General features: G+C 42.8%; 1 protein-coding gene across 1 annotated transcript in view; it reads left to right on the top strand.

Moving 5' to 3' along the window:
- The window catches only part of ptpn9b (protein tyrosine phosphatase non-receptor type 9b), a 13,245-nt gene extending 441 nt beyond the window's left edge, over positions 1-12,804 (top strand). Inside the window, exons 2-13 of the mRNA XM_054604798.1 lie at positions 3,631-3,774; positions 4,339-4,428; positions 4,683-4,807; positions 5,920-6,025; positions 6,128-6,238; positions 6,330-7,264; positions 7,422-7,518; positions 9,041-9,110; positions 9,220-9,298; positions 9,412-9,562; positions 9,725-9,932; positions 10,792-12,804. Coding sequence (XP_054460773.1) covers positions 3,631-3,774; positions 4,339-4,428; positions 4,683-4,807; positions 5,920-6,025; positions 6,128-6,238; positions 6,330-7,264; positions 7,422-7,518; positions 9,041-9,110; positions 9,220-9,298; positions 9,412-9,562; positions 9,725-9,932; positions 10,792-11,015 — 2,340 coding nt within the window. The 3' untranslated portion in view covers positions 11,016-12,804. The remainder of the gene's footprint in view (positions 1-3,630; positions 3,775-4,338; positions 4,429-4,682; positions 4,808-5,919; positions 6,026-6,127; positions 6,239-6,329; positions 7,265-7,421; positions 7,519-9,040; positions 9,111-9,219; positions 9,299-9,411; positions 9,563-9,724; positions 9,933-10,791) is intronic.
- Positions 12,805-14,144: the final 1,340 nt, after the last annotated feature.

Below are 14,144 nucleotides of genomic sequence, written 5' to 3' on the forward strand. Positions count from 1 at the left end.
ACCTAGCCGCTAGCTAATGCTAATAGCTATTGTTGACTGGCAGGGAATTCCCTCGCCCGCTGTCTTTCTACGCGTTAAAGACCACGTGGGTCCAAGTGTGAGGATGAAACCGTCCCGAGCAGTGGTCACGTTAAGAGCCGGTCCGCTCTGTGTACCGTGACACCGGGCAGAGTCTGCTGTGAGCCCGCGGGCTAGCTCCTTATCAGGCTCACGAGGATTCACAGAAGTGATCCTCGGGTTCCTGACATTGTTGTTGCCGTCGCTTTCTAGTAAAAGGGGCCGGCCTGACTCTTATGGCAAACACCAAACGTCACGTGCGATGACAGCCTCGTTGCACAGCTACTTGTTTTATCCTCACCAGGCATTCACGAGGTTCACTGATCTGTGAGCTTATTTACAGGACACGCTTGTTACTGAGCTGCTCACCAGATGTGCACATATGTATCTGAATAGTTAACATCACATACCAGATGTGCACATGTGTATCTGGATAGTTAACATCATATACCAGATGTGCACATGTGTATCTGGATAGTTAACATCATATACCAGATGTGCACATATGTATCTGGATAGTTAGTCACATTCCAGATGTGCACATATGTATCTGGATAGTTAACATCACATACCAGATGTGCGCATATGTATCTGGATAGTTAACATCATATACCAGATGTGCACATGTGTATCTGGATAGTTAACATCATATACCAGATGTGCACATCTGGATAGTTAACATCATATACCAGATGTGCACATATGTATCTGGATAGTTAACATCATATACACATAGTATCTGGATAGTTAACACATGTGTATCTGGATAGTTAACATCATATACCAGATGTGCACATATGTATCTGGATAGTTAACATCATATACCAGATGTGCACATATGTATCTGGATAGTTAACATCATCATACCAGATGTGCACATATGTATCTGGATAGTTAACATCATATACCAGATGTGCACATATGTATCTGGATAGTTATCAGATATACTGGATAGTTAACATCATACCAGATGTGCACATATGTATCTGGATAGTTAACATAGATGTATCTGGATAGTTAACATCATATACCAGATGTGCACATATGTATCTGGATAGTTAACATCATATACCAGATGTGCACATATGTATCTGGATAGTTAACATCATATACCAGATGTGCACATATGTATCTGGATAGTTAACATCACATACCAGATGTGCACATATGTATCTGGATAGTTAACATCATATACCAGATGTGCACATATGTATCTGGATAGTTAACATCACATACCAGATGTGCACATATGTATCTGGATAGTTAACATCACATACCAGATGTGCACATATGTATCTGGATAGTTAACATCATATGTGCACATATGATCTGGATAGCACATCATGTATCTGATAGTTAACATCACATACAGATGTGTATCTACATCACATACCAGATGTGCACATATGTATCTGGATAGTTAACATCATATACCAGATGTGCACATATGTATCTGGATAGTTAACATCATATACCAGATGTGCACATATGTATCTGGATAGTTAACATCATATACCAGATGTGCACATATGTATCTGGATAGTTAACATCATATACCAGATGTGCACATATGTATCTGGATAGTTAACATCATATACCAGATGTGCACATATGTATCTGGATAGTCACATCACATACCAGATGTGCGCATATGTATCTGAATAGTTAACATCATATACCAGATGTGCACATATGTATCTGGATAGTTAACATCACATACCAGATGTGCACATATGTATCTGGATAGTTAACATCATATACCAGATGTGCACATATGTATCTGGATAGTTAACATCATATACCAGATGTGCACATATGTATCTGGATAGTTAACATCATATACCAGATGTGCACATATGTATCTGGATAGTTAACATCATATACCAGATGTGCACATATGTATCTGAATAGTTAGTCACATACCAGATGTGCACATATGTATCTGGATAGTTAACATCATATACCAGATGTGCACATATGTATCTGGATAGTTAACATCATATACCAGATGTGCACATATGTATCTGGATAGTTAACATCATATACCAGATGTGCACATATGTATCTGGATAGTTAACATCATATACCAGATGTGCACATATGTATCTGGATAGTTAACATCATATACCAGATGTGCACATATGTATCTGGATAGTTAACATCATATACCAGATGTGCACATATGTATCTGGATAGATAACCTCATATACCAGATGTGCACATATGTATCTGAATAGTTAACATCATATACCAGATGTGCACATATGTATCTGGATAGTTAACATCACATACCAGATTGCTGTTCCAAACCTTTTGAGGGTTTAGCTCTCTGCTGAACCCAACGACTTGTTGCCTTTGCCTTGGATTAACCCGACCAAGGTGCTGGTGGTAGCATACAGTATGGTTGTGATTTTAAAAAAAGATAAACTTCCCTGACTTGTTATGGTGCCCCCAAATCCTAAAAAGTTTATACCAGCTCTTCAAACATGTTTTGGGAACATTCATTTAGGGGAAAACATGTGGTGCAGTAACAAAACATATAAGCAAGAGAGCGCGGTCAAATCACACATTACTTGATCACGAACGATTAAAAATGCTTGGATGTAAAATTGGTTACGTTTCTCTAACGTGTGTTACTTTGTGACTCTGTGTCCAGTCACAGCGTTGCAGTCTATCTAAGTCCAGGTGTTGTGACTGGATAAATGACCACATACACAGTTTTATTTTGTGTGTAGACTCATTACTGTGCTGATGACATCAGTCCATACATGTATGTTAGTTTTTCATTGTGGAAGTGTGCTACTTTACCTTCAATACAGACCTTCCTCCTGACATCATAGTCAAAATAATATATCGCCAAAGCTATCTAATGTGAAATAGAAAATTCTAGTTAAAACTGAACAGAGGATGCTATTTATTTCCGCAAATAAAATATTTGTAATGATCGTGTATATTTTTGCCATTCATCTAATTACAAAAATTGGTAATGAGACAAGATGCGTGCAGGTTTGGGCCCATCGTCACATCCGTCAAACAACCCATAGGGAAACCTCTGTATTTGGATTCGTTTTTTCACTTGGCATCTTCTTCTTTGTCCCCTGCGAGATAGTGGATTCAAGTTTTGTACCTCGCTGATGAGTTAATCCGATGTTACCCATTCATAGACTCTCCTTGTGCTGGGGACATATGTGGAGGAGAGATGCAGCTCACTGTGGTGACAACAAGCCGACTGTTGTCTCCTGGCGTTTGAGTGCTCCCGTCCATGGCCTCGTCCATGTGCAGAGCCTGCCGCTTCCATATGCGTCACACATTTTTTGTAACTTTGGCATGGAGATAACTAGATAGCTGAGGGGGCTGAGAGACTCGTGTTCTCATGTCAGTTGTGATACCTATCTTCTCTCTGTCCTTTTGTTGCTATTGCTCTTCTCCTTCAATTCCAAGCGTTTTTACACGTCTCCTCGTCATGTTATTCCCCATCTACACAAATAGCTTTTTTCTTTTCTGTTTTAAATGTCACCTCACAAACCCACCCATCTTTGTCCTTCCGTCTCCTCCGCTCTTTCGTTTGTCCAGGCTGTGGAGGAGTTCCTGGGTGAGGTGCGAAGCAGGGAGCAGCCTCACAGCGCTGGGCTCGTGTCCCAACCTACAGCTGTAAAGTTTCTTATGGCCCGCAAGTTCGACGTCTCCAGAGCCATCGACCTCTTCCAAGCATACAAGGTACTGTGGTTTGATCTGTGTCAAAAGTGAGATGAATATCAACAAAACACTTCATGTTTTCGTTAGGGCTAAAGGAACTAGAGAAAATATTCAATTTTTCTGAAATTGATCTGACCTTTTTCCTAATATTGCAATTTGTGATTTGAATTGGCAAAATGTCTTCAGGCTGATTTGTTGGTGCAGTATAAACTTGAACTCCTTGGTTCCAATGATCACAAACAAATATAAGGAAAATGATCATTTGACGCAGTTTCTTGCTGCTGTTAACTGCAGACAGTGTTAAAAGTGTTGTTATTTAACTGACGAACGTTAATGATATGATGAAAGCTCTCCGCTGCAGCCTGCTAAGTCATAACCTGTTATTCAGTTCTGAATGACAAAGCTCTTACTGAAAACTGGAAAGCAGCATGCTTGTGCAGTGTGATGCGCAACATCGTGAAAAATTCAAAACATAAGACATTTTTAGATGATGTTTGTTTATTTTTTGCATTCTATTTTAAATGTCCACGCTAATGACAGTCCGTTTCTCTCCCCTGTCTCTGTCATCATATTTTGAAAAATCAGAACACAAGAATCAAAGAGGGCATCATCAATATCAACCCTGACGAGGAGCCCCTACGCTCCGAGCTGCTGTGTGGCAAATTTACAGTCCTGGTGAGTGTGGAAGCAATTGTGAGCCACCCTGGAGGATACACAGAATATGATGCCCATGCTGGTCATTTTGTATGTGGGTCTGCAGCTGTATGCCTGTCTTTGTATGAACAGAGATGGAGTAGAAGATGGTCAAAAAAATTTGCACGCTTATAATCAGCATTTATAGCCGTCCTTTCTAAAAATAATCGCATAGAATGGATGCGCAATTGATTTAGAATTTGCATGTATGACATTTTTTTGCATGTCCCCACCAGCCTGGCCGAGATGCAAAGGGTGCCGCTCTAGCGCTCTTCACCGCTCGTCTCCATCGGCCGGACGTCACCACCCACAAAGCTGTGCTGCAGGCCATCATCTATCAGCTGGACAAAGCCATAGAGAGGTGATGCCCCAACCCGTCATACATACAACTAAGTATTACCTGATCTCTAATGCCGTGTTCACACCAAACACACAGCAAATTTTCCACGCTACTCAAGTGAGTGAGTGACCGCGGGATCATTTTGTGTTTATTTACATCGTCATGTCTGGATTCATAGCAGAGCATAACAGAGTATTCACTGTATGTAGCAAGCTACACATTACATTTTTACATTACAGTCATTTTAGCAGACGCTTTTATCCAAAGCGACTTACAGTCAGTAGTATATTACATATCATTCACCCATTCACACACTGATGACAGGCTACCATGCAAGGTGCCACCATCAGACTCTAACTAACATTCATGCAACATCCAGTCCACACCGATGGCAAGCCTTCAGGAGCAACTTGGGGTTAAGTGTCTTGCCCAAGGACACATCGACTGCCGAAGCTGGGTATCGAACCACCGACCCTCTGATTGGAGAACTACCTTGCTCTCCACTACGCCACAGCCGCCCACTACACGTCCGCTGGTTGACTACAACGGTAGTAAACCAGATTTAACTGTGATTTCATTGCAGTTAACTGATGAAAAGGATGCAGAATTATACAGAATTATAAACATAATGATGCTGAGTTGTATGAAGTCGGAATTCGTGCTTTTGTCTGGTCTGGACGCAACTCTACAGTTGAACAACTTTTAAAATGCTCGTTTTCTGATTGGAGTTTGTAGCAATCTGTGCCAGGCTATGCTAACATTCATCAAAGCTCGTAATAACGTAATAAGTAGAGCAGCGACATTATTGTTTATTAAATAAACAGTCTTTGGTTTATACACGTGAGGTACTATGGTAGAGCTCTGGGTGCCCACAAACAGCTACAGACTGTTTTTCCTTCATTTCTGAATCAACAATGTCTGGACGTCAGTGACTGCAGGAGGAGAACCTCAACGCTGATGGGCTTTAGCGAGACAGCGTCATGAAAATGTATCACTCGAGTGTGCGTTTGTTGCGAACACACTAAGTTGTTCTCAAACACATGTTTTAAAATGATATGTATTACTTATGGCCCGCTCCTTTTAGACCCCTTTCCTCTGCTCTTAATTTGAAAACCCTGTTCATTGCTCAACAGTTTACAAACTCAAAGAGACGGACTCATATTTATCTACGACATGACCAACTCCAGCTATGGCAACTTTGACTACGAGCTCTGCGTCAAGATCCTCAATTTGCTCAAGGTAAATACGGGGAACATCCTTTATTATGCTCTCAGACCTGCCTGCGTCAAAGTGGTCTCTGACATGAAGAAACCTTTTCATCATTGATGATGTATTTCCTAGGGGGCGTTTCCAGCTCGTCTAAAATGTGTCTTCATTGTGTCGTCGCCTCTATGGTTCCGAGCCCCTTTCGCCGTCCTCCGCCTATTCGTGCGCGAGAAGCTGAGAGAGCGGGTATGTGTGTGTTTTTTTCGTTTGAATTACGTCATGCCGTAAGATGTTTGGTAGTCATTTTAAAAAGAGCTTTCTCTCTTTGCCATGCCAGGTGTGCACAGTGAAAGCTCACGAGCTGGCCGATCACATCCCAGTCTCCTCCCTCCCCGAGCACCTGGGCGGGACATCCCAGTACAGCCACGTGGCTTGGATCCAGTCCTGCGTCAACATGCACATTGCGGGCGACACGCAAGAGCACGACACGCACGACTGCGTGGGAAGCTTGCTGCGCTCCTACAGCTTAGAGTGCAGCAACGCGAGCGCAGGCGCTACACCTCACCACGCCCACATCAACACGCAGTTGGGTTCCGAGTTAGCCGTGGCTAACTCAAACTGCTACGACGCCAGCAATGCCAACTCGCACAACCACTGCAGTGCGTCTGAGGGCAGGACTCAAGGCCAAGGTCTGTACCAGCCGAGCCCGCAGTCTGCTGCCAAGGGGAACCACCAACACTGGAACGGCTCAGCAGTTAGCGGGGCCAGTGTGGCCGGCGGCGGCGGCGGTGGCTCAAGCCCCAACGCCAACATGAACGGCCGTGGCCGCCAAGCCCCTCCCCAGTCGGACACGCCCCCAGACACGCCGCTCTCCCAGGTAGGCAACGGGGACGCGGTGGACGGGAAGGTAACGGACTCCGCTAGCGGGTCTCAGAATGACGACGAGAGGGAGGAGGAGGAGGAGGAAGAGGAGGAGGAGGAGGAGGATGGCGAGGAAGAAGACGAAGAAGAAGAAGGAGTGCCTCCGTTACCCCAGAAATCATTGCCTCGCCCGCCGCACCAGCCTTCCTCCCAGTCCCCGCCCCTGTCTTCGTCGTGGGGCCCCGATGACGAGGACAGCTACGTGGAGGCGTCTATTCACGTGCCGGAGCAGGGAGGCATGACGGTGCACGATCTGGTGGAACATGTGAAGAGAAAGAAGAAGAAGGGGATTTATCAGGAGTACGAGGAGATCCGGAAGGAGCCACCAGCCGGCACCTTTGACTACTCCAAGTAAGACATGAAAATATATTCTATCCATTAGGCTCCTCCTCAGTCTATCTGTACCAAAGTGAAGTGAAAACGACGTGGCAGATAACATCAGCCCACTGTTTAGAATCTCTCATGTCACCATTGTATGTTACATTGTACTCAATGCTGTCTTTTGCAGAAAACTGTCCAATCAGATAAAGAACCGGTACAGCGATGTTCTCTGCCTTGACCAGTCACGGGTGCGACTCTGCCAGCTCTGTGATGACGAGGATGAGGTGTGTACAACTCCATCAAACTTCACTTGTCTCTCTCTCTCTAGCTCTCTCTAATTTTGAAGATCTCCGGATATATTTCGTTCACAAATTTTGTGTAGACTTGGTTCATGATGGATGATTTTAGGGATGCTCCCTGTTGAATTGTGACTTTGCAGCCAGCATCAGGCCTCTGTTACGCCTTCTCATACGGAGTATGTATTGGTAAATGTCTTAGAGAATGTAATGATATACATTGGATGCCTTTAGTTGAGTAATTAGTGGCGGGCGCATAGCGGATCAGCAAAAATGAAGCGGTTAACATAAATGTTGAAGGATTGCGGTCTATTCTTTGTGATGTCTTCACCTGTCCTTATCTGCTGTATCTGATATGTGTGACTGGAAGGAGGAATGCTTGACACTATCGTATCCAGTGGGTTTCATGTGGTTAACGGGAAAGGCCGGGTTTTTTTAGGCACCAAGCCAAAAACTAAGAAAATCAGACCAAGTCCTCAGACAAAATAAAAAAAAGTGGTATGGCTTCAGAGCAAATGTTGTTATTGGCAACTAAATGAATCTTATAAACTGAAGACATTTAAATTGACTGAATCTGCTGTAGATTCATTTCCTGTTATGTGTGACTCCAGCTTACTGCAACTAAGTGACAGGGCTAAAAAATTAGGCCAATAGCAGTTAACGGTGTAACGGACCTTAGTTGATCCGTGATCCATACTGATCCCGTCGCAGATCTCTAATAATGCTACATTGTGACTGTTCAACAAATCTGTGTTGAAGGAGCAGGAGAGCTAGTAACGTTAGCAGCGCCGGAGCTTACAGCTAACTTACGGAGGTTCTGTTGAGTTACATCATGATGTGTTCATTCTCTGTTCATAAAAGTGAGTATTGGGCAAAGGTAAATCATAACGTTATCATGATGTGTTCAAATGTAATCTTGTAAAATGTAGTTTATGAGAAACTTGAATAAATCCAGTTGTTTGAAGGATACGTTTTCACAGCAATATAAAATAGATATTAGAGTGAGGGTTATGACCTGTTAAACTTCCCAACACAATTTCTAGGCAGCTTATGATACATCATTAAAACTACTAATGCCAAACAAAATGTATCAACAAAAAAAACAATCTTTTACTTTCTAATCATTTGAATTAGTGTGTTTTCATGTAATTTGACACTGGCTTCAGGACTAAATGGGTCGTTGGTGGGGAAAAAAATAGTCAGGGGCCTTGTATACCCGTTGCTTTAACAAAACAAAACAACGATAACCACAATCTGTATCTGCCGACATGGCTCATCGGCAATTGGAATCGACCGCAAAAAAAGCATTTAGAGCATCTGTAAAAGTTATATATGCTCCCTATTTTTTTCTTGATGATCCGATCCGTGACTCAGACCCATGAAACTATGCGAACCGGGACTTTTGCGATCCGTTGCACCCCTGATTGTAATGTTCTATGTCCTCCTGCAGGAGGCAGTAGATCCTAACGCCAACCAGTGAGTCTCACCCCTTTTTTTCTGTGTTTTGCAGACGTCGGATTACATCAATGCCAGTTTCATGGACGGGTACAAGAGGAGCAACGCCTACATTGCAACTCAGGGTGAGCAGTCGTTGACACAAACCACGGCCCCACTGCTTCTTATAGTCATGTAGTCCTCCATTCAATAATAGCCTTTTCTGCTCCAACCCCACTCTTTTACGTCTATCAGGTCCTTTGCCAAAAACGTTCGGTGACTTCTGGCGCATGGTGTGGGAACAGATGGTACTTATCATTGTCATGACCACCAGGTGAGACTCCTTTTTACATCCGAGTCAATTCAGTGGTAGAAGTGGTAGTAACAACCTGTCCTTGACTACGGCCGATGATGAGATCAAGCGGCGTGTGATTTTGTGCGTCTCAGGGTGGTGGAGCGCGGCCGGGTCAAGTGTGGTCAGTACTGGCCTCTGGAGGAGGGCTGGACCGAGCAGCACGGATACTTCCTGGTCAGGAACACGCAGATCCAGGCCTTTCAGGACTTCAAGCTCTCCCATCTTGAACTTTACAACACACAGGTAAGTCGCACCAACCTGCAAAAGGGCTTAACAAATCTAGGTGTGTTATTCAGATAATAAAATGGCCTTTTAAAATGATCGTTAATGGCTTCAGAGGTATTTTGAATAGATGTAGAATCTATTAGTTTTTTTCTCCTGTAAATCGACGTGACTTTTCCTCAGACTGGAGAGAGACGGGAGTTGTGCCACTACCTCTACGTCAGCTGGCCAGACTTCGGCGTGCCCAAAAGTGCTTCTGCCATGTTGGACTTCCGTGAGCACGTACTTCAGAGGAGGGAGGCTGCGGTCCAGAGCCTGGGCTCCAGTTGGACGGGGCCTCCAGGGGGCCCCCCTGTGGTTGTGCACTGCAGTGCCGGTATTGGCCGCACAGGTAAACGCATGAGCCACTGTGGGGTTCAAACACATTCTCTAATACATTTAGGGGCCACTTCATCAGGTATATTTGTATGTTTTGATGCAAAGACCGTGTAACTCTGAGGTATGTGCGTTTGTGTTGTAATACAGAGTTACTTTAAAACAAGAAAAATATAGAAGGGCTGGGTATCATTTCAAATTATTCAATTCTACCAAAAATCTTTTTGGCACCGATACAAAACATTTCTTGCTGGACGAAGTTCAAAAAGTCTAATGTTGCCTAAAGACGAGCAGTTGTGCAAGAACTTCTAAAATGTATCTAAATAGTCTAAAACCGTTAAATAATGAGCCAGTTTTCTGTTCTATTCTTTTTCATTGTCTGAAACATAAAAGTATTGAGGTTTGATACCCAGCCTTTGACATATTCTTAAAGAAAAACAAAAAAAACATTGTTGGCAAAATGAGGTCCTATAGTATTAGTGAATCCTTTTATGGCTCCAGGCCAGAGATCGGCGTGGATGGAGGCATTGTGTTTTGGGTGGTCTGTCAGCTCGTTCATTTATGGGAAAACAATATCTCAGGAATGACCTGGAAGGATGAATTTGGTGGTCAGTTTATGGCCCTAACTCAAGATTTATATCCTAGTCATGACAATTTCACTAAAATGTCTAATAAGATAAAATGAAAATGAAAGTGTGGACATTTTAGACACACATGGATGTAAACTGTTACATGACTGGTTGGTGGAGGCGCACAACCGCGAGGCAGTGATTCTAGTTTGTCACCTGCTCGGTATGAGTTACTTCTTCTTGTCTAACCTCTCCGTCTCCTTTCTGTCCACCTATGTGTCCGTCCCCCCCGCTCCCCCCGACCAGGCACGTTCTGCACCCTGGACATCTGCCTGTCCCGGCTGGAGGACATCGCCACGGTAGATATCCGTCAGACGGTGCGGCGCATGCGCACGCAGAGGGCATTCAGCATCCAGACCTGGGATCAGTACTACTTCTGCTACACGGCAGTCATCGAGTACGCCCAGCGCCACGGCAAACTGAGCCCAGTGCAGTGGTCCGACTCCGACCTAGAGACTGACAGCGAGTGAGGGACACGCAGTGGGAGAGAGAAGCAAAACGGGCTGGCCGACCTAAGCCGACGTCATAGGAAGGGAAAGAGTGAGGAAGGACGTTTCAGATGAGTCTTCTGCCATAAGAGGGAAGAGACAAAAGGATGGAGATGTTGTTTTGGCTCTGGATGTGATGATACAGACTCCCACGGTTTCTCCTCCTTAACATTAACCTATCGACAGAGGAGGTGAAGAGCCGGAGCGAGGAAAAAAAATAAACACACACAGGGAGTGGATACTGCGCGTTGAGTCACCGTTTGAGCAAGCTGTCCTGCCAATTTCCGAGCCCCTTTTTTTATTTAGCAAACTACAGGGGGGGGGGGGAACTTGGCCTGCCCTGTACCTGTCTTGTTGACAAGAGAGTCGTACGAGTTGTAGCATTTTTATATTGACTTGCACATGAGGAATGACAAAATTGAACTTTCCCTCTTGAAGCCCTCCAAAACCCAGTCTTTGTTTCTTTCATTCTTTTTCTTCATTTCTTGTTCCTTTTCGACCCTCAACACTTCTGTGATCGGAGATCATGTGATTGGTGTGAAAAGGTTAAAACTTGAAAACTTTTTTGTGTGTTTTTTTCTAGTTTTTTTTGAGGAAATGGTTGTTTGTGAGTAAATGGTCATAAGTGACAGTAGATCAGCATGAGCCATTTAGTCCATTTCCTTTTTCCCCTCCCACCTTTATTTTCCATGTCCTTTTTTTTTCTTTTTCTCTATGGTGCATTTTCTACGTGTGTTTCATATCTGTGCATATGTAGACTAACTTTTCAAAGCCAAAGTCCTCACCCTGAATGCTTGGATGTACTCCTTACTGAGATATTATAGACTGAAGTTAATGTATATTCTTGTAACATACATTATTGTGCATAATAATAACCTCTGAGAGTAAAGCAAAAAAGAATAAGAAGAAAAAGCCTTGTTTAATAGGATTGACTTAACAGTGAGAAAAAATATCTATGTAGCGAGCCAGGCCATGACAAAATCCAGAAAGGAGTTATTAAAACTGATATCGTATTGCAAATCGGTGTGATTTGTCAGGTCTTACATCATCTTTACTGTTGGAGCGTTCCAATCGAACGATCTCAAGTAATTTGGCCTTAACTTGATTCACTGCCTCGCCGTTTCTAAGACTGAAACCATACCTGAAACTGTAAACTTTTATTTCCCCCGTTTGTTTTTTTCCGCTTTTTGGAATCGTACTCTCTTAATACCACAACCGTTGTGTTTGATTCTCGAGGCATATTCTGCCTCAGATAATTGTGCCTTCAAAGTTCTCCTCAGCTTATCGTCTCTCCAGAATAGTAATAACACCCAAACGAGTGCTCTTGGATAGCACACGTTGACTACGTGTCGCGCAGGACACCCACATTTTGCCTATAGTCCTGCACGTAGTGCGCTACTTATGAATAACATGGGAGCAGTGCGTTATCTGGGACCGAGCTCTGGTTCGAGACTTGGCTATTCTTTTATCATTTGACCTCAGGGGGTAATTCTAGTGTTGTTGTTGTTGTTGTTGTTGTTGTTGTTTTATTGCCTAGTGTCAAAGATCCGTTTCTGGGTTTGCCTCTGGTAAATTATCATTTAAGTATAAAACAAAAAAAACTATATCAACTTTATTTTGTATTTTTTACTGTATTGTATCCTTCTATATTTATGTCTTTGTAAAGCTTCTACAATATCAAAATCGGTGAATGTTGGTACGACGCGACGGAGAAAAACAAAAGTCATAGCATTTGATAAGCTGAACAAATCAGATGGGGGGGGGAGTGAAATATATATATTTTTTTGTTTTTCACAATGAGATTTTGGTGGAAAATGTCACTTGCCATTGTATTTTCAGAACTGACTTGTATGAATGGTGATTGTTCACTTCTAGGACAATAAGGGGCTGGAGGGAGGGGGGAGGGGAGGGGGTTAAGTCCGGGAAGCTTACAGTATGTTTTTAAGACATTTATTGTTAAACACAGTAACAATTACATTAACTTCTGGTACTGTCTGCTACCCAATGCCAAGGACAAAGCAACAGAGAGCTATCAAGAGTAAAAAAACGAAATAGCAGAAACAGACAGGTGGCTGCCATTTCTGTTCACAAAACCCCAGCTCATTGTCTGTTAGTAAAAAAAAAAAAAAAAAATATACACATATATATATAAATATATATATATATATAAAAAATATATATTTAGAATGGGTTAAGGTTTATCAGCATGGAAAACGAGCCTTGAATGTTTGTTTTTTTGGGTAATGGAGTCCAAGCAATTGAGTCTGCACAGACATGGATATTGTTGGTGAATGTGGACCCTGCAGCCCTGAATCCCAAAGGCCCAGGCTCACCCTGAAGACTTATTCTCCCCGTCACACATCCTCAACAGCCTAACTAGCATGGACATACCAGTGCAGCCTTGCATCCACGGACACAGAGAGAACCTCGGGGACGTTACTAAAAATAATGTATGGACACAAAATGGGAGAATATGTTAAAAGAGTCTTGGTCCCCTCCCTCCATGCTACTTCTCACTTGTTGTACGAGAAACAGAATACGAAGGTGCATTTTTGTTCACCGGTGTTCATTTAATGTCTTACTTTTTGTGCTTTTTTTTTTTTTTTTTTTTTTTTTTTTTTTTAAAGTTCTCGTGGTTGAATTCTGGCCTTTTTACATGCTGTCGGCCCGGCTGTCCCATTAAAGCAACGGTATTACTATCACAAACGAATTACAGCGCTAGTGTGACCTCTTCTTCACTGGGTGGGGTGTTGCAGAGATGAAACGCACAGCATGAACATACACACCATGTTTTCAAAGCTAATCTTTACTTTCCATTCAGAGGTTGTGTTTTAATGCTATTGGTCACTAATTACTTTACAAATCAAGATTTTACCTGCTAAGTCTTTATGCTACGCTAAGCAAACTGGCTGCCGTCTTTGGCTTCATATTTAGCATACAGACATGACAGCACTGGTCTCATCCAACTCTTAGCAGAACACTAAAAAAATATATATATATTTTCTTCTTTTATTTCCCTAAATGAATGATGCACTGCTGTTGTTTACTGATTTAAACAAACCTTTAACAACAACAGGCAACATGTTTATTTTATCTCGAGTGGATGATGAT

The sequence above is a fragment of the Anoplopoma fimbria genome, chromosome 9 (assembly GCF_027596085.1).
Source record: "Anoplopoma fimbria isolate UVic2021 breed Golden Eagle Sablefish chromosome 9, Afim_UVic_2022, whole genome shotgun sequence".
Lineage (NCBI taxonomy): Eukaryota > Metazoa > Chordata > Actinopteri > Perciformes > Anoplopomatidae > Anoplopoma > Anoplopoma fimbria.